The 20,761-nt window shown below is 41.3% G+C and overlaps 1 protein-coding gene across 3 annotated transcripts in view; it reads left to right on the top strand.

The window, feature by feature from the left end:
* Positions 1-20,761, top strand: part of LOC129811494 (zinc finger protein 883-like) — a 40,780-nt gene that overhangs the window by 4,052 nt on the left and 15,967 nt on the right. For all 3 annotated transcript variants that reach the window (XM_055862851.1, XM_055862852.1, XM_055862850.1), the window contains exon 3: positions 325-496. In XM_055862851.1, coding sequence (XP_055718826.1) covers positions 325-496 — 172 coding nt within the window. The remainder of the gene's footprint in view (positions 1-324; positions 497-20,761) is intronic.

The raw sequence follows: 20,761 nt of genomic DNA, 5'->3' as shown, positions 1-20,761 counted from the left end.
TCAGAAGGGATCAGCCAATTGTGAAGAAAATGTAGTACTTTAAAATGGAGATTGCCTTTGTGACGGCATGGGCAGAGCCACTGATGCCATAATGGCACGGACACAATGAGGCGTCTTTCCATCTGCATGGTTAGCCCTGACATCTCATCTGAATGAATATTATCCTCTTTGAATGATACTTTCACAATAAGTTTATGTACAGTATGAAATATACCTGCTGTGCTTTTGGTGTCTCCATTCTCTACAGGAGTATACAGCCCAAATTATTCTGGAGAGCGCAGTAGATGGCTTACAGTAAATGTTTTTTCCCGCCCTTTACTCCAGGATTGTAAGGACAACTTCAGCATAACTCCGCCCCATCACGCAAAAGACAAACCGCCCCTGCCGACTCTTAGAAAGGTTTCAGTGATACTGGAGGACTGCAGGAAATTACTGGGAGACCGTTTCAGACAATGTGAAAGAGAGGAGAATGGATTTGAAGCTTCAATTCCTCTTGGTAAGTGTATTTGTTATGAAGTAGTGTAAAAAGCAGCCTATTCAATGTGCCAAACTGGGTCAAAATATATATATTTTTGGGGAATTCTGATTAAGTTGTTCTTTATAATAACAATTCTGAGATAAAAGTGCTTGGAAAGTATTTATGTGCCTTAATTTTAGAAGATATATAAGAGTTAACAAATGTAATTTAATTGTTCCAATGTTTTGAATTGAAGCCATCGGATCCTTACCGTTTTTTATACGGCGTGACTACTTTTGCAGATTTTTCTGGAACCCGAATGTTCCGTGGTTAAGATACTGAGATTTCTGTGCATGTGCAGGATTGTAGTTTTTAACACAGCTGCTGTCTACTCCGCTACCTATGCAGCTGTTGCTTGGGGGCTGCTCGTGTTTCGCTGCTGCTTCCTCCCTGATCGACGATGAATGTTGTACACAAAAGACATGTCGATGTGTTCCAACTATGCACGTTTAATCGCCTCAGGCTATTAAGCATAAGTTGATTGTTATTTTTTTCAAGAGGAGTTGCATGCTGACTACACCGGCCATGCGCGTGCACATGTTGATTTTGTCTGTCCCCATCAGACGCGATCATGACTAGGGGTCGACTGATTATGATTTTTCAACGCCGATACCGATTGTTGGAGGACCAAAAAAAGCCGATACCGATTAATTGGCAGATTTATTTATTTATATATATATATATATATATATATATATAAATAATAATAATAATAATAATGACAATTACAACAATAGTCAATGAACACTTATTTTAACTTAATATAATACATCAATAAAATCAATTTAGTCTCAAATAAATAATGAAACATGTTCAATTTGGTTTAAATAATGCAAAAACAACGTTTTGGAGAAGAAAGTAAAAGTGTAATATGTGCCATGTAAAAAAGCTAACGTTTAAGTTCCTTGCTCAGAACATGAGAACATATGAAAGCTGGTGGTTCCTTTTAACATGAGTCTTCAATATTCCCAGGTAAGATGTTTTAGGTTGTAGTTATTATAGGACTATTTCTCTCTATACCATTTGTATTTCATATACCTTTTACTATTGGATGTTCTAATAGGTACTTTAGTATTGCCAGCCTAATCTCGGGAGTTGATAGGCTTAAAGTCATAAACAGCGCAATGCTTGAAGCATTGCGAAGAGCTGCTGACACACGCAGTAAAGTGCTGTTTGAATGAATACTTACGAGCCTGCTGCTGCCTACCACCGCTCAGTCAGACTGCTCTATCAAATCATAGACTTAATTGTAATATAATAACACACAGAAATACGAGCCTTAGGTCATTAATATTGTCAAATCCAGAAACTATCATTGTAAAAAACAAAACGTTTATTCTTTCAGTGAAATACGGAACCGTTCCGTATTTTATTTAACGGGTGGCATCCATAAGTCTAAATATTGCTGTTACATTGCACAACCTTCAATGTTATGTCATAATTACGTAAAATTCTGGCAAATTAGTTCGCAACAAGCCAGGCGGCCCAAACTGTTGCATATACCCTGACTGCGTGCAATGAACGCAAGAGAAGTGACACAATTTCCCTAGTTTAATATTGCCTGCTAACCTGAATTTCTTTTAACTAAACATGCAGGTTTAAAAAAATATACTTCTGTGTATTGATTTTAAGAAAGGCATTGATGTTTATGGTTAGGTACATTCGTGCAACGATTGTGCTTTTTTCGCAAATGCGCTTTTGTTAAATCATCCCCCGTTCGGCGAAGTTGGCTGTCTTTGTTAGGAAGAAATGGTCTTCACCAAGTTTGCAACGAGTCAGGCGGCTCAAACTGCTGCATATACCCTGACTGTTGCACAGAACGCAAGAGAAGTGACACAATTTCCCTAGTTTAATATTGCCTGCTAACCTGAATTTCTTTTAACTAAACATGCAGGTTTAAAAAAATATACTTCTGTGTATTGATTTTAAGAAAGGCATTGATGTTTATGGTTAGGTACATTCGTGCAACGATTGTGCTTTTTTCGCAAATGCGCTTTTGTTAAATCATCCCCCGTTCGGCGAAGTTGGCTGTCTTTGTTAGGAAGAAATGGTCTTCACCAAGTTTGCAACGAGTCAGGCGGCTCAAACTGCTGCATATACCCTGACTGTTGCACAGAACGCAAGAGAAGTGAAACAATTTTCCTAGTTAAAAGAAATTCATGTTAGTAGGCAATATTAACTAAATATGCAGGTTTAAAAATATATACTTGTGTATTGATTTTAAGAAAGGCGTTGATGTTTATGGTTAGGTACATTGGTGCAACGACAGTGCTTTTTTTCGTGAATGCGCTTGTTAAATCACCCGTTTGGCGAAGTACTCTGTGATTCAATTATATATATATTTTTAATTTAAAATTTTTACCCCCTTTTCTCCCCAATTTCGTGGTATCCAATTGTTAGTAGTTACTATCTTGTCTCATCGCTACAACTCCCGTACGAGCTTGGGAGAGACGAAGGTCGAAAGCCATGCGTCCTCCGAAACCCAACCAAGCCGTACTGCTTCTTAACACAGCGCGCATCCAACCCGGAAGCCAGCCGCACCAATGTGTCGGAGGAAACACTGTGCACCTGGCGACCTGGTTAGCGTGCACTGCGCCCGGCCCGCCACTGGAGTCACTAGTGCGCGATGAGACAAGGATATCCCTACCGGCCAAACCCTCCCTAACCCGGACGACGCTAGGCCAATTCTGCATCGCCCCACGGATTCAATGGTAAATGATCGATTATATGCCATGCAGGACAAGCTAGATAAACTAGTAAAATCATCAACAATGTGTAGTTAACTAGTGATTATGTTAAGAGTGATTGTTTTTTTTAAAGATACGTTTAATGCTAGCTAGCACCGTGGCTCCTTGCTGCACTCGCATAACAGGTAGTCAGCCTGCCACACTCCTTGTGGAGTGCAATGTAATCGGCCATGATTGGTGTCCAAAAATGCAGATTACCGATTGTTATGAAAACTTGAAATCGGCCCTAATTAATAGGCCATTCCGATTAATCGGTCGACCTCTAATCATGACACGCAGGTGAAAATACCAAAAGCTATTGTGAATCAAATATTTAAATTCAGGGGCAGATCGATACAACAGTGCAGTTCAAGAAGAGTTAAGGAACATTGAGTTGTTATTTTATCTGACAAGTATGTGGTCCACTTATTAGCTGGTTCTTTGTAGAGATCTTACCAGGAGTCACACAAGTGTGTTTCTCTACTCTGATAATTCATCCACAGATAAAATGGCAAACCTAGTTTTTAGTTAGTTAAACTCATGTGGGTTTGTATCTTCCTGATGTCCAGTAAGGAGGGGACTTGTAGTGCATCTCCAATAGAACCACGCTATGGCTATGAAGATGCTCGTTAATGCATGTGAGCAGTGTGTGTAAAATGATTGAATAACATGTATGTGCACATTTATTTAGCAACTGTCGCGCACTCAACATGGCCAGTGTGGTTTGCGTGTTAGGCTAGATGCAGCTATACACAAAATACATGTTCAGCCAGGGCTGTAGCTACATATGAGGAAACTGATGTCCGGACCTCAGTCATTTTTCAGAATAAAAAATCTAATAAATAGTTTTGGGGGAACTGTTGGTCTCAGCTTACTGTTGATAGTTAGAATAGTAGAAAACACAAAGTGCCATTTGGAAACTTGGTTGTGTATCAGCAGTTTTCCTCTTGTTATGTCGCTCACTGACAGTCACTCAGTTAGTCCATGTCAGTTAACATTTTTTAGATTGGTAAATTAGTCTATAGCCAGCTATCTTACCTTGTAGTAATCATGGCCGAATTACTGGCAAGGCACGCAGGGCACTGACATCCAGGGGGGACCCCATTTTAATTTTGTTAGTCATTCTCACTCAGATATCAAATGGCATAAGTCATGGCAAAATGTGTAGAATTTAAGGAAAATAGCTGTAAATCTGCAACAACAAATCTGTAAAGCAAACTTATTTGTTCACCTTGTGTTAAAGTATTTTTCTGGTAACAGAAAGCATTTTAGAGTTTTTAAATGGTATAGAAATGCAGTAAATGAGCTTTAACTTAAAAAATATCTAGATTTGGACCTCACTAAAACACAGACCCTGGCTACGGCCCTGTGATCAATATGTTCGTACAAGCTTTGGTGTCGTAACAGTATTGCAACATAAGCATGTTTGAAGATTATAAAGAACATGTTCTGAGAATAGGCCTATACTGTCTACATCCCCGCCAGTGATAACACATACAGCAAGAAAAACAAGCAAGTCATCAAATATTGAATGACCTTGTATTCAGATGAACTATTTTGGATTTAGAAGATAATTATTTGCCTCTGTGTAGACAAACCAACTGTGTTGTTGAATACTTCACAACTGGATTGAAAAACCTTGTAAGATGTAATCATTTAGCTTTATCCACTTTTATTGAATCGCTGCGGTAAAACTGTCATTCTGATCTTGGAATGTTGTGATCACAGCATGTAAGTGTGTATAATTTGCATATCCAGACTCAACTCCAAGACACCATTGCTAGAATGTTACAATGTTCACCCCCCAGGTAGCTGGGTTTGTATTGTAGTCATCCCTTGACATGTGATACGCTTGATGTTTGAGTTTGACAGCTGTCAAACTCCGATTACGCCCATACATCACGGGCTGTTATCGTTGGACAAATTTGTTTTTCATCGCCCCCTGCCTCATGTCGGCGGAGTATGCCCATTTTAGACCATTCCATTGGACCTGAAGTGAGTTCTCCACCCACCCGGGGCATTGGGCGACGCAAAATGAACTCGTGCATTTTCAGTCTGGTTACCGGTCGGGATATGTACTCAGCTTCCTAGATCGTTCAATAGGCTACAGTGGTTCCTCCTTTAAAAGTTGCGAGCTTACACTGCGTGGCTTAGAGGTATTCAACGTTACGGCTTCATTGCTCCAAGCCACCACAAGGGGGAGTTAGAGCACTCATTATGCATTTGGGTACCAAGGTTTTTATGACCAATCAAATCGAGTGGTTCCAATGATGAATTTAACGCAAGCCACCAGTCCCTGGTGACTTTCCTCAGTAAAGATGGCTGACAAAACATTACGGTGGAAGCAAATGTAAGTAATTATAACGTCATAACGAGTCAAGCAAAAAATGTACAATTGAGAGGAATATGTTAGTTAATGTAGAATGACAAATAAAATATGCACAATCAAAGTTAATTTATGAAAATCGCTATTTAGCAAGTTTTTTTTCAGTCATATACAATACCAGGTGTATCAAACGCCATTCTTTGAATGATGCGGTGTCTGCATGTATGTATTACAATTATATACTTCAAGTGTTTACCGCTCCTGGGACATCATGATTACACATTGTAACTATGCAATAGACTAGAAACATGATTTAAGTAACAGCTGATTTGTAATTCATATATACAGAAAGAAACAGTACACTGCACTTCCTATGCATATCTAACTCCCTTCATCTGCATTAATCTGAGAAGGTTCTCCCAGCCATGTGGACGATTGAAAACACGGCAGCAAAGTTTGTTACCAGAGCGGTTTAGAGCATATTACTATTTGCCCGTGAATAACCAGACCTTCATACAAACTTGCTATGCTGAATTCTAGATGCACAACCAAAGATTCTGCCATATCCTGCCAGCATACCCACAAGCGAGCCACTCAGGCGGAGAATGACGTGTGGAAGAGGGCAAGGAAGGAGATGGGGGGGAGTAACAATCCAGGCTATTTGCTCTGAGACCGGCATAGTAATGTAATGAAACATGCAGGGAGCCGGTTTCAAACCCTCAACATTCTAGCCTGAAGTCCAGCATGCTATCGACTGTGCCCAAATGTATTAATTGGGGTTGGGGCAGATTGTGGCTAAAAACACTTGTATCAATTGGAATCTTTAACATGTGGAAAGGGGTAAAAGTATTATTAGTTTTTCACAAGCGCAGCAGGCTGGGATATTAACTGAACAATAGGCTATTATTCAACCTTTACTAAAGAATTGCCTAATAGCCGAACTAGGTGTGACAACTTGAGCTAGGTTAAGCTAGGCACTTTCCCATGTTTACTACAGTATGTACTGTAGGCTTTGTTTACTTGTCAGACTGCACAGTAGCCTAATAAACAAATGCAGGTGGCTTATCTTCTAAATGCTTCCAAATGTAAAAGCATATGCTGTACAGTACTGTATTTCTTCATCAGCTTCTTTATGATTTCGTTAATAAAATAATGATAAAAATACTCTTTCAAAATGCAGATGTTTTAGTTATGGATCCATAACAAATTACTATGGGAATAAATATCACTGATTTACAGAAATATTGGAACAAAGTTGTCTAATGATGGCAAACAATTCAGAATCCTTGGAAGTTAGAGTCATTAAAACTAGTTTTTCAACCACTCCACAAATTTCTTGTTAACAAACTATAGTTTTGGAAAGTCGGTTAGGACATCTATTTTGTGCATGACGCAAGGTATTTATCCAGCAATTGTTTACAGACAGATTATTTCACTTATAATTCACTGTATCACAATTCCAGTGGGTCAGAAGTTTACATACACTAAGTTGACTGTGCCTTTAAACAACTTGGAAAATTCCAGAAAATTATGTCATGGCTTTAGACGCTTTTGATAGGCTAATTGACATAATTTGAGTCAATTGGAGGTATACCTGTGGATGTATTTCAAGGCCTACCTTCAAACCCAGTACCTCTTTGCTTGACATCATGGGAAAATCAAAAGAAATCAACCCCCACAAGTCTGGTTCATCCTTGGGAGCAATTTCCAAATGCCTGAAGGTACCACGTTCATCTGTACAAACAATAGTAAGCAATGATAAACACCATGGGACCACGCAGCCGTTATACCGCTCAGGAAGGAGATGCGTTCTGTCTCCTAGAGATGAATATACTTTGGTGTGAAAAGTGCAAATCAATCCCAGAACAACAGCAAAGGACCTTGTGAAGATGCTGGAGGGAACAGGCACAAAAGTATCTATATCCACAGTAAAACGAGTCCTATATCGACATAACCTGAAAGGCCACTCAGCAGGGAAGAAGCCACTGCTCAAAAACTGCCACTTAAAAAAGCCAGACTACGGTTTGCAACTGCACATGGGGACAAAGATCGTACTTTTTGAAGAAATGTCCTCTGGTCTGATGAAACAAAAATAGAACTGTTTGGCCATAATGACTATTGTTATTTTCGGAGGAAAAAGGGGGAGGCTTGCAAGCCGAAGAACACCATCCCGACCGTGAAGCACGGGGGTGGCAGCATCATGTTGTGGGGGTGCTTTGCTGCAGGAGGGAATGGTCCACTTCACAAAATAGATGGCATAATTAGGAGGAAAGGTATGTGGATATATTGATGCAACATCTGAAGACATGTCAGGAAGTTAAAGCTTGGTCGCAAATGGGTCTTGCAAATGGGCAATGACCCCAAGCATACTTCCAAAGTTGTGGCAAAATGGCTAAAGAACAACAAAGTCAAGGTATTGGATTGGCCATTACATAGCCCTGACCTCAATCCTATAGAAAATTTGTGGGCAGAACTGAAAAAGCTTTTACGAGCAATGAGGCTTACAAATCTGACACCACCAAAGTCTGGAGGAATGGGCCAAAATTTGCCCAACATATTGTGGGAAGCTTGTGTAAGGCCACCCAAAACATTTGACCCAAGTTAAACAATTTAAAGGCAATGCTACCAAATGCTAATTGAGTGTATGTAAACTTCTGACCCACTGGGAATGTGATGAAAGAAATAAAACCTGAAATTAAATAATTCTCTCTATTATTCTGACATTTCACATTCTTAAAATAAAGTGGTGATTCTGCCAGGAATTGTGAAAAAGTTTAAATGTATTTGGCTAAGGTGTATGTGAACTTCCGACTTCAACTGTACTATGTTATTACAAAAAAAGCTTTTAAGTTCTCTGCTAATTTTATTTATTTATTTTATTTCACCTTTATTTAACCAGGTAGGCTAGTTGAGAACAAGTTCTCATTTGCAACTGCGACCTGGCCAAGATAAAGCATAGCAGTGTGAACAGACAACAACACAGAGTTACACATGGAGTAAACAATAAACAAGTCAATAACATGGTAGAAAAAAGAGAATCTATATACAATGTGTGCAAAAGGCATGAGGTAGGCAATAAATTGAATAATTACAATTTAGCAGATTAACACTGGAGTGATAAATCATCAGATGATCATGTGCAAGAAGAGATACTGGTGTGCAAAAGAGCAGAAAAGTAAATAAATAAAAGCAGTATGGGGGTGAGGTAGGTAAATTGGGTGGGTAGTTTACAGATGGACTATGTACAGCTGCAGCGATCGGTTAGCTGCTCGGATAGCAGATTTTTAAAGTTGTTGAGGGAGATAAAAGTCTCCAACTTCAGAGATTTTTGCAATTCGTTCCAGTCGCAGGCAGCAGAGAACTGGAAGGAAAGGCGTCCAAATGAGGTTTTGGCTTTAGGGATGATCAGTGAGATACACCTGCTGGAGCGCGTGCTACGGGTGGGTGTAGCCATCGTGACCAGTGAACTGAGATAAGGCGGCACTTTACCTAGCATAGCCTTGTAGATGACCTGGAGCCAGTGGGTCTGACGACTAGGGCATACAGGTCGCAGTGGTGGGTCGTATAAGGTGCTTTAGTAACAAAACGGATGGCACTGTGATAAACTGCATCCAGTTTGCTGAGTAGAGTATTGGAAGCTATTTTGTAGATGACATCGCCGAAGTCGAGGATCGGTAGGATAGTCAGTTTTACTAGGGTCAGTTTGGCGGCGTGAGTGAAGGAGGCTTTGTTGCGGAATAGAAAGCCGACTCTAGATTTGATTTTGGATTGGAAATGTTTGATATGAGTCTGGAAGGAGAGTTTGCAGTCTAGCCAGACACCTAGGTACTTATAGATGTCCACATTATTCTAGGTCGGAGCCGTCCAGGGTGGTGATGCTAGTCGGGCGTGCGGGTGCAGGCAGCGAACGGTTGAAAAGCATGCATTTGGTTTTAATGCCTATTTGGAAGACCATCAAATGCTTCTCAGATGCTCTCTGGTGTTCAAACTAGCACTAACTTGCTTTAACAGAAAACATTTCTGACAATTAGATAACGTGCCACAGAATGCTGCAGCAGCATGCAAGGTGTGCTGCAGTATGACAACTTTTAAAGGAGCAACCACTGTACTTTCGTGATCATTGAAAGGCGAAGTAGCAGTTATAGGGCCTGTGTGTGGATAAAACAGTTTTTTTGTGTGAAGTTACATGCATGTATCTAGGCAGCATATCAAACACAGGCAAGATACAGACATCATTGCAAACATTGGCTATAGGATGCAAGTCTGGCTAGTGGCTTCGATATGGCAGCAACTATAAAAATTAGCCTACATCACACAACGTAGATTGTTTTTTCTTCAATGCGATGTGTAGGGACTTGCAACTGCAATATCCGTTACAAGAGACAGAAGGTTCATAATAATACATTGCCTTCAGAAAGTATCCATACCCCTTGACTTATTCAACATTTTCTGTATATTTTTCTGAAGCTATTACACTGTTGCTTTGGTTGTGTACATGGGGTCATTGTCCTGCTGGAATGTAAATCTTCACCCCAGTCTAAGATCGTTTGCCCTCTGAAGCAGGTTATCAAGGATTTGGCTATATTTGGCTCCCTTCATTGTTCCCTTTTTCCTTACCAGTCTCTGCTGCTGAAAAGCATCCCCATAGTATGATGCTGCCACCGCCGTGTTTCACGGTAGGGATAGTGTTAGATGGGTGATGAGCTGTGCCTGGTTTTCTCCAGACATAGCGCTTTGCATTCAGGCCGAAAAAGTAAAATTGTCTCATCAGACCATAGAATCTTTTGCCTTATGATCTGTCTCTCATGTGCCTTTTTGCAAACTCCAGGCGTGCTGTCATGTGCCTTTTTCTCAGGAGTGGCTTCCATCTAGCCACTCTCCCATAAAGCCCAGATTGGTAAAGTGCTGTAGAGACTATTGTCCTTCTGGCAGGTTCTCCCATCTCAGCCAAGGAACACTGGTCATTGGGTTCTTGGTCACCTCCCTGACCAAGGACCTTGTTGCTCAGTTTGGTCGGACGGTCAGCTCTAGGCAGAGTCTGGGTAGTTCCAAATGACGAAGACCACCATGCTCTTGGAAACTTTCAACACTCTAGAAATTGTTTTATACCCTTCCCCAGATATTACTTGTCACAATTATATCTCTGAGATCTACAGACAGTTCCTTGGACTTCATGGTATAGTTTCTGTTCTGACATGCACTGTCAACTGTGGAACTTTATATAGACAGGTGTGTTTCTTTCTAAATTATGTCCAAACAATTTGAGTTGGCCACAGGTGGACTCCAATCTAGTTGTAGTCACATCTCAAGGATGATCAAAGGAAATTGGATGCACCTGAGCTCAGTTTGGAGTGTCATGGCAAAGGAGTGTGACTATTTATATAAATGAGATATTTCTGTATTTAATTTTCAATCAATTTGCAAATATTCTAAAAACATTTGTTCACTTTGTCATGATGGGCTATTGTGTATAGATGGATGAGAAATGTAAATTCTATCCACTTTGAACTCGGGCTGTAACACAAAATGTGGAATAAGTCAAGGGGGATGAATACTTTCTGAAGTTACTGTGTATACATACTTTTTGGTAATGTTTGTTCAAATCCCCATAGGGTTTTTAGTTCAGATTTGAGGCAGAGACATCAGCTACATTGTCATGTTTCAGAAGAGGCTGAATAAAGAGAGCTACGTAGAATAATTGTGTGAGTAAAATAACACATACGTAGAACATGATCCGGCTCCTTAGCTTGAGAAAAGAGGTTTCCAGAGTGGGGGGGTTGGTCGGAGGCAACCACAGCTTATTTTTTAATATATATCACCTCTCCTCAAAAGTTGTAATTATCATTTGGTATGACTGTGGCGGTCATGAAATTGTCAGCCGGTTGTCATGCATAATCCTGCCGGTCTCATGGTAATTAATAAACAAGTTTAGCATCTCCAAGCCTCCATGCATACAAGCTGCACAGAAGCAGCTGATGCGCGCCCCAGGAACATCTACATTTAGAAAGGTCTAATCTATTTCATATACACCTTCACAATGAATCCATCATTTTAGTCAGGTCTAAAGAAAGATAATATCAATATGAACAGAATATGACTTGGCTCTGCTCCATGCAGTAGGCTTGTTCATTTAGCTGACAAGGAATGCATAAGTCCTGTGTCATTATTTTGTATTACACGGAACCCAAACCGGATGCGCGCGTGCGCTATCGTGCATTAATGTATTTTGTCCTCTTGCACCAAACGCGATCACGACACGCAGGTTAAAATATCAAAACAAACTCTGAACCAATGACATTAATTTGGGGACAGGTCGAAATGTATTAAACATGTATGGCAATTTAGCTAGTTAGCTTGCACTTGCTAGCTAATTTGTCCTATTTAGCTAGCTTGCTGTTGCTAGCTAATTTGTCCTGGGATATGAACATTGAGTTATTTTACCTGAAAATGCACAAGGTCCTCTACTCCGACAATTAATCCACACATAAAACGGCCAACCGAATCGTTTCTAGTCATCTCTCCTCCTTCCAGGCTTTTTCATCTTTGAACTTCAATGGCATCTAAACTTTCATAGTATTACCACGACGACCGGAAAAACAGTTCGTCTTTCAATCACCCACGTAGGTATAACCAATGAGGAGATGGCACGTGGGTACCTGCTTCTATAAACCAATGGGGAGATGGGAGAGGCAGGACCTTCAGCACGATCTGCGTCAGAAATAGAAAGGAGTTCTATTTTAGCCCTTGGCATCGCAGACGCTCGTTGGCGAGCGCAATAATGGAATAACATGGATTTCTAAGTTTATTTTGCAACTCTCGCGCACGCGACGTGTCCGGTCTGGTCAGCATTTTATAAGATTTTATAGTAAGAAGAATATAATTGAACTTGGCTGAATAAAATAGAAAGTGCTCGTATGAAGTAGGGCTGGGCGATATGGCCAAAATATTATATCACAGTTTTTGAAATAAAAAGTACGGTATTTTTAGTTTTTGAATAATACAAGTTCTACGTTTGCTTTATGAGTAGTGAGTGATCCTAGGGTGCTTTATGAGTAGTGAGTGATCCTAGGGTGCTTTATGAGTAGTGAGTGATCCTAGGGTGCTTTATGAGTAGTGAGTGATCCTAGGGTGCTTTATGAGTAGTGAGTGATCCCAGGGTGATTTATGAGTAGTGAGTGATCCCAGGGTGCTTTATGAGTAGTGAGTGATCCTGGGGTGGCAACACATACATTCTAAGTGATTTCAATGAGGCTTTCTCCATTCTGATTGTTTTATACTGTTCAATTCAACTTCAACCAAAACAAATTTGAGCACTTTTATAATTTCTGCATTTCCTGCACTCAATTGCAGTGGTTGAAAAAGTACCCAATTGTCATACTTGAGTAAAAGTAAAGATACATTCATTGAAAATTACTCAAGTAAAAGTCACCCAGTAAAATACTACTTGATATACTTAAGTATCAAAAGTAAATGTAATTAATAAAATGTACTTAAGTATTAAATGTAAAAGTATAAATCATTTTAAATTCCTAACATTAAGAAAACCAGATAGCACCATTTTCTTTATTTATTTACAGATAGTCAGGGGCAGACTCCAACACTCAGACATCATTTACAAACAATGCATTTGTGTTTAGTGAGTCCTACAGATCAGAGGCAGTAGATGACCAGGGATGTTGGGGTGGCAGGTAGCCTAGTGGTTAGAGCGTTGGACTAGTAACCGAAATGTTGCAAGATCGAATCCCCGAGCTGACAAGGTAAAAATCTGTTGTTTTGCCCCTGAACAAGGCAGAGGCAAAACAAAAAAAGAGCTTTAGCTTCATGCAGCCACTAAATTGTATGTTTAATTAATAGGCTTTCATTAAGACATTAACATATTATGGGTCTAACATATCACTGTTCCTAGGCCGTCATTAAAAATATGAATTATGTTCTTAACTGACTTGCCTAGTTAAATAAAAGTGTTAAAAAAAAGTTTATCTTGACAAGTGCATGAATTGGACCATTTTCCTGTCCTTTTAGGTGTCAGGGAAAATGTATGAAGTAAAAAGTACAGTATTTTCTTTAGGAATGTAGTGAAGTAAAAGTTGTCAAAAATACAAATAGTAAAGTACAGATACCAAAAAAACGACTTAGGTAGTACTTGAAAGTAATTTTACTTAAGTAGTACTTGTAAAGTACTTAAGTAAAAATACTTTCACCACTGCTCAATTGAGAATTTACATACTGCCAAGTAGGGCTGCACAATATGGGCAAATAGTCTTGTTGCAATTAGGATTTGACTTGCGAATTAGGGCAAACTGTTGGAATCATGGAAATGGAATGACTATTCTAATTCTATAGTTAGAATATAATAGACACTTTGAATACAGTGTTGTTTGAGATGACAGAGATGACAACGAATTAAAATGCCAGGGAGGAGTTATTGTGACAGGGTAGGGACTAAAGTGTTGATAAGTATTTCCTAGGGGATCCTATAAGCTTTGGCTACATTCAAATCAAATATATTTATATAGCCCTTCGAACATCAGCTAATATCTCGAAGTAATGTACAGAAACCCAGCCTAAAACCCCAAACAGCAAGCAAAGCAGGTGTAGAAGCACGATGGCTAGGAAAAACTCCCTAGAAAGGCCAAAACCTAGGAAGAAACCTAGAGAGGAACCAGGCTATGAAGGGTGGCCAGTCCTCTTCTGGCTGTGCCGGGTGGAGATTATAACAGAACATGGCCAAGATGTTCAAATGTTCATAAATGACCAGCATGGTCAAATAATAATAATCACAGTAGTTATCAAGGGTGTAGCAAGTCAGCACCTCAGGAGTAAATGTCAGTTGGCTTTTCATAGCCGATCAGTGGACAGGTCAGGGTTCCATAGCCGCAGGCAGAACAGTTGAAACTGGAACAGCAGCAAGGCCAGGTGGACTGGGGAGAGCAAGGAGTCATCATGCCCGGTAGTCCTGACGCATGGTTCTAGGGAGAGAAAGAAGGAGAGAATTAGAGAGAGCATACTTAAATTCACACAGGACACTGGACAAGACAGGAGAAGTACTCCAGATATAACAAACTGACCCTAGCCCCCCGACACATAAACTACTGCAGCATAAATACTGGAGGCTGAGACAGGAGGGGTCAGGAGACACTGTGGCCCCATCCGATGATACCCCCGGACAGGGCCAAACAGGAAGGATATAACCCCACCCACTTTGCCAAAACACAGCCCCCGCACCACTAGAGGGATATCTTTAACCACCAACTTACAATCCTGAGACAAGGCCGAGTATAGCCCACAAAGATCTCCGCCATGGCACAAACCAATTGGGGGCGCCAACCCAGACAGGAAGATCACGTCAGTGACTCAACCCACTCAATTGACACACCCCTCCTAGGGACGGCATGAAAGAGCACCAGTAAGCCAGTGACTAACCCTATTACAGGGGCTGAGAGGCAGAGAATCCCAGTGGAGAGAGGGGAACCGGCCAGGCAGAGACAGCAAGGGCGGTTTGTTGCTCCAGAGCCTTTCCGTTCACCTTCACACTCCTGGGCCAGACTACACTCAATCATATGACCTACTGAAGAGAGAAATCTTCAGTAAAGACTTAAAAGGTTGAGACCGAGTCTGCGTTTCTCACATGGGTAGGCAGACCATTCCATAAAAATGGAGATCTATAGGAGAAAGCCCTGCCTCCAGCTGTTTGCTTAGAAATTCTAGGGACAATTAGGAGGCCTGCGTCTTGTGACCGTAGAGTACGTGTAGGTATGTACGGCAGGACCAACTCGGAAAAATAGGTATGAGCAAGCCCATGTAACGCTTTGTAGGTTAACAGTAAAACCTTGAAATCAGCCCTTGCCTTAACAGGAAGCCAGTGTAGGGAAGCTAGCACTGGAGTAATATGATCAATTTGGGTTCTAGTCAGGATTCTAGCAGCCGTATTTAGCACTAACTGAAGTTTATTTAGTGCTTTATCCGGGTAGCCGGAAAGTAGAACATTGCAATAGTCTAACTTAGAAGTAGCAAAAGCATGGATTAATTTTTCTGCATCATTTTTGGACAGAACATTTATGATTTTTGCAATGTTACGTAGATGGAAAAAAGCTGTCCTTGAAACAGTCTTGATATGTTCGTCAAAAGAAAGATCAGGGTCCAGAGTAACGCCGAGGTCCTTCACAGTTTTATTTGAGACGACTTTACAACCATCAAGATGAATTGTCAGATTCAACAGAAGATCTCTTTGTTTCTTGGGACCTAGAACAAGCATCTCTGTTTTGTCCGAGTTTAAAAGTAGAACGTTTTCAGCCATCCACCTCCTTTTGTCTGAAACACAGGATTCTAGCGAGGGAAATTTTGTGGCGTCACCATGTTTCATTGAAATGTACAGCTGTGTGTCATCCGCATAGCAGTGAAAGTTAACATTATGTTTTCGAATGACATCCCCAAGAGGTAAAATATATAGTGAAAACAATAGTGGTCCTAAAACGGAACCTTGAGGAACACTGAAATGTACAGTTGATTTGTCAGAGGACAAACCATTCACAGAGACAAACTGATATCTTTCCGACAGATAAGATCTAAACCAGGTCAGAACTTGTCCGTGTAGACCAATTTGGGTTTCCAATCTCTCCAAAAGAATGTGGTGATCAATGGTATCAAAGGCAGCACTAAGGTCTAGTAGCACGAGGACAGATGCAGAGCCTCGGTCTGACGCCATTAAAAGGTAATTTACCACCTTCACAAGTGCAGTCTCAGTGCTATGATGGGGTCTAAAACCAGACTGAAGCATTTCGTATACATTGTTTGTCTTCAGGAACGCAGTGAGTTGCTGCGCAACAGCTTTTTCTAAAATTTTTGAGAGGAATGGAAGATTCGATATAGGCCGATAGTTTTTTAAATATTTTCTGGGTCAGGGTTTGGCTTTTTCAAGAGATGCTTTATTACTGCCACTTTTAGTGAGTTTGGTACACATCCGGTGGATAGAGAGCCGTTTATTATGTTCAACATAGGAGGGCCAAGCACATGAAGCAGCTCTTTCAGTAGTTTAGTTGGAATAGGATCCAGTATGCAGCTTGAAGGTTTAGAGGCCATGATTATTTTCATCATTGTGTCAAGAGATATAGTACTAAAACACTTGAGTGTTTCTCTTGATCCTAGGTCCTGGCAGAGTTGTGCAGACTCAGGACAGCTGAGCTTTGGAGGAATACGCAGATTTAAAGAGGAGTCCGTAATTTGCTTTCTAATGATCATGATCTTTTCCTCAAAGAAGTTCATGAATTTATTACTGCTGAAGTGAAAGCCATCCTCACTTGGGGAATGCTGCTTTTTTTATTATTTTTATTTTTTTATTTTTTATCCCCTTTTCCCCCCAATTTTCGTGGTATCCAATCGCTAGTAATTACTATCTTGTCTCATCGCTACAACTCCCGTACGGGCTCGGGAGAGACGAAGGTCGAAAGCCATGCGTCCTCCGAGGCACAACCCAACCAAGCCGCACTGCTTCTTTAACACAGCGCGCCTCCAACCCGGAAGCCAGCCGCACCAATGTGTCGGAGGAAACACCGTGCACCTGGCCCCCTTGGTTAGCGCGCACTGCGCCCAGCCCGCCACAGGAGTCGCTGGAGCGCGATGAGACAAGGAAATCCCTACCGGCCAAACCCTCCCTAACCCGGACGACGCTAGCCCAATTGTGCGTCGCCCCACGGACCTCCGGTCGCGGCCGGCTGCGACAGAGCCTGGGGGCGAACCCAGAGACTCTGGTGGCGCAGTTAGCACTGCGATGCAGTGCCCTAGGAATGCTGCTTTTTAGTTAGCTTTGCGACAGTATCAAAAATAAATTTTGGATTGTTCTTATTTTCCTCAATTAAGTTGGAAAAATAGGATGATCGAGCAGCAGTGAGGGCTCTTCGATACTGCACGGTACTGTCTTTCCAATCTAGTCGGAAGACTTCCAGTTTGGTGTGGCGCCATTTCTGTTCCAATTTTCTGGAAGCTTGCTTCAGAGCTCGGGTATTTTCTGTATACCAGGGAGCTAGTTTCTTATGACAAATATTTGTAGTTTTTATGGGTGCGACTGCATCTAGGGTATTACGCAAGGTTAAATTGAGTTCCTCAGTTAGGTGGTTAACTGATTTTTGTCCTCTGACGTCCTTGGGTAGGCAGAAGGAGTCTGGAAGGGCATCAAGGAATCTTTGTGTTGTCTGAGAATTTATAGCACGACTTTTGATGCTCCTTATTTGGGGTCTGAGCAGATTATTTGTTGCGATTGCAAACTTAATAAAATAGCGGTCCGATAGTCCAGGATTATGAGGAAAAACATTAAGCTCTACAACATTTATTCCATGGGACAAAACTAGGTCCAGAGTATGACTGGCAGTGAGTAGGTCTAGAGACATGTTGGACAAAACCCACTGAGTCGATGATGACTCCGAAAGCCTTTTGGAGTGGGTCTGTGGACTTTTCCTTTTGAATATTAAAATCACCAAAAATGAGAATATTATCTGCTATGACTACAAGGTCCGATAAGAATTCAGGGAACTCAGTGAGGAACGCTGTACATGGCCCAGGAGGCCTGTAAACAGTAGCTATAAAAAGTGATTGAGTAGGCTGCATAGATTTCATGACTAGAAGCTCAAAAGACGAAAACGTCTTTTTTTTTTTTTTTTTGTAAATTGAAGTTTGCTATCATAAATGTTAGCAACACCTCCGCCTTTGCGGGATGCACGGGGGATATGGTCACTAGTGTAACCAGGAGGTGAGGCCTCATTTAACACAGTAAATTTATCAGGCTTAAGCCATGTTTCAGTCAGGTCAATCACATCAAGATTATGATCAGTGATTAGTTCATTGTCTATGACTGCCTTTGAAGTGAGGGATCTAACATTAAGTAGCCCTATTTTGAGATGTCACAATCTCTTTCAGGAATGGAGGAGGTCTTTATCCTAGTGAGATTGCTAAGGCGAACACCGCCATGTTTAGTTTTGCCCAACCTAGGTCGAGGCACAGACACAGTCTCAATGGGGATAGCTAAGCTGACTACACTGACTATGCTAGTGGCAGACTCCACTAAGCTGGCAGGCTGGCTAACAGCCTGCTGCCTGGCCTGCACCCTATTTCATTGTGGAGCTAGAGGAGTTAGAGCCCTGTCTATGTTGGTAGATAAGATGAGAGCACCCCTCCAGCTAGGATGGAGTCTGTCACTCCTCAGCAGGTCAGGCTTGGTCCTGTTTGTGGGTGAGTCCCAGAAAGAGGGCCAATTATCTACAAATTCTCTCTTTTGGGAGGGACAGAAAACAGTTTTCAACCAGCGATTGAGTTGTGACTGCTGTAGAGCTCATCACTCCCCCTAACTGGGAGGGGGCCAGAGACAATTACTCGATGCCGACACATCTTTCCAGCTGATTTACACGCTGAAGCTATGTTGTGCTTGGTGACCTCTGACTGTTTCATCCTAACATCGTTGGTGCCGACGTGGATAACAATATCTCTATACTCTCTACACTCGCCAGTTTTAGCTTTAGCCAGCACCATCTTCAGATTAGCCTTAACGTCGGTAGCCCTGCCCCCTGGTAAACAGTGTATGATCGCTGGGTGATTCGTTTTAAGTCTAATACTGCGGGTAATGGAGTCGCCAATGACTAGGGTTTTCAATTTGTCAGAGCTAATGGTGGGAAGCTTCGGCGTGTCAGACCCCGTAACGGGAGGAGTAGAGACGAGAAGACTCGGCCTCAGACTCCGACTCGCTACTTAATGGGGAAAACCGGTTGAAAGTTTCTGTCGGCTGAATGAGCGACACCAGTTGAGCATTCCTACAGCATTTCCCTCCAGAAGCCATGAGAAAGTTGTCCGGCTGCGGGGACTGTGCGGGGGGGATTTATACTACTATCTGTACTTACTGGTGGCACAGACGCTGTTTCATCCTTTCCTACACTAAAATTACCCTTGCCTAACGATTGCGTCTGAAGCTGGGCTTGCAGCACAGCTATCCTCGCCATAAGGCGATCGTTCTCCTGTATATTATGAGTACAGCGACTGCAATTAGAAGGCATCATGTTAATGTTACTACTTAGCTCCGGCTGTTGAAGGTGCTGACGAACCATGTCCAGATAAAGCGTCCGGAGTGAAAAAGTTGAATGAGGGGAAAAAAGTTGAGGGAAAAACTAAAAATATAAACGGTAATTAAAAAGTAAAAACCGTAAAGTTGTCAGCTAGCAAAGTAAGGTTGGCAACAAAGCGCACAGCAACACGTCTGCAAGTTCAAGAGGAAGTGACGACACAGCTTACCTAACCTTTGTTGATACATTGCATGTTTTCTCTTAGCTACTTCATGTAGCTAACATATTCTTGCTTTGCATATTCCTCTTTGATTTAGAAGATACTGTTGCACATACAACATGCTGATTTAGGTCTACAGCATCACTGGTATTAGCAGGCTGTATTAGCTAGCTACGTTTGCTCTTACTCAGTACATTTATTAGCTATTAGCATTAGCGGCTAACAATTAGCATCTCACAAGATTTAGGGCATCTTGCTAACGGTTTGCTGATGTAAGTAACAAACTAATAGTGTCTATAGAATGCTAGTGGATTTACATTAAGAAGCAAAGTGAAAACAGCATTGTTGTCATCAACATTGTTGCATGTGCTGCATTGACCATGTCTTGTGGTTGAGGAACATCAAATGTGCTCCTTGAGTGACAGGGGGCGTGGCTAGGTCTGTGTGGAAAGTGGCAAGAAGAGAAAGAGTGAAGAGAGATGACTCAAGTAGCAAAGTAAACTATAAAAATGTATAATACACATGGCGTATCATATTTAACAAAACAAACATTCAAATACCGGTATAGAAGGTAATGTAAAAACACAAACCGGTCCCTGTATCAATACAGTATCATAAAATACGGTATACCGCCCAGCCCTAATATATAGTAACATGTTTTTGCAACAAATTGTTGGTCACTGTGGCCTCTTTTATGGACACAGATTAAAGGGCAGAGCCTCCACTTTTTAACCTGCTTTGATCAATTCCAGCACCAAACCAATGTCTACATATGAGAAAGGTGTTTGTGGTTAAAAAGACAAGACTCCCAAAAAATGCTTCTCTGTGACATAAGGTAGGCTTAAAAGTAATTTTCAAAACCTGTAACAAGTTTCTATCCCAAGGGAGGGTATTTTCTTGCTGCCCACATCATCGCAAATCTCATGGTGT

This window comes from Salvelinus fontinalis, chromosome 15, assembly GCF_029448725.1.
Source record: "Salvelinus fontinalis isolate EN_2023a chromosome 15, ASM2944872v1, whole genome shotgun sequence".
Classification (NCBI taxonomy): Eukaryota; Metazoa; Chordata; class Actinopteri; order Salmoniformes; family Salmonidae; genus Salvelinus; species Salvelinus fontinalis.
This window is presented reverse-complemented; position numbering and strand designations above follow the sequence as displayed.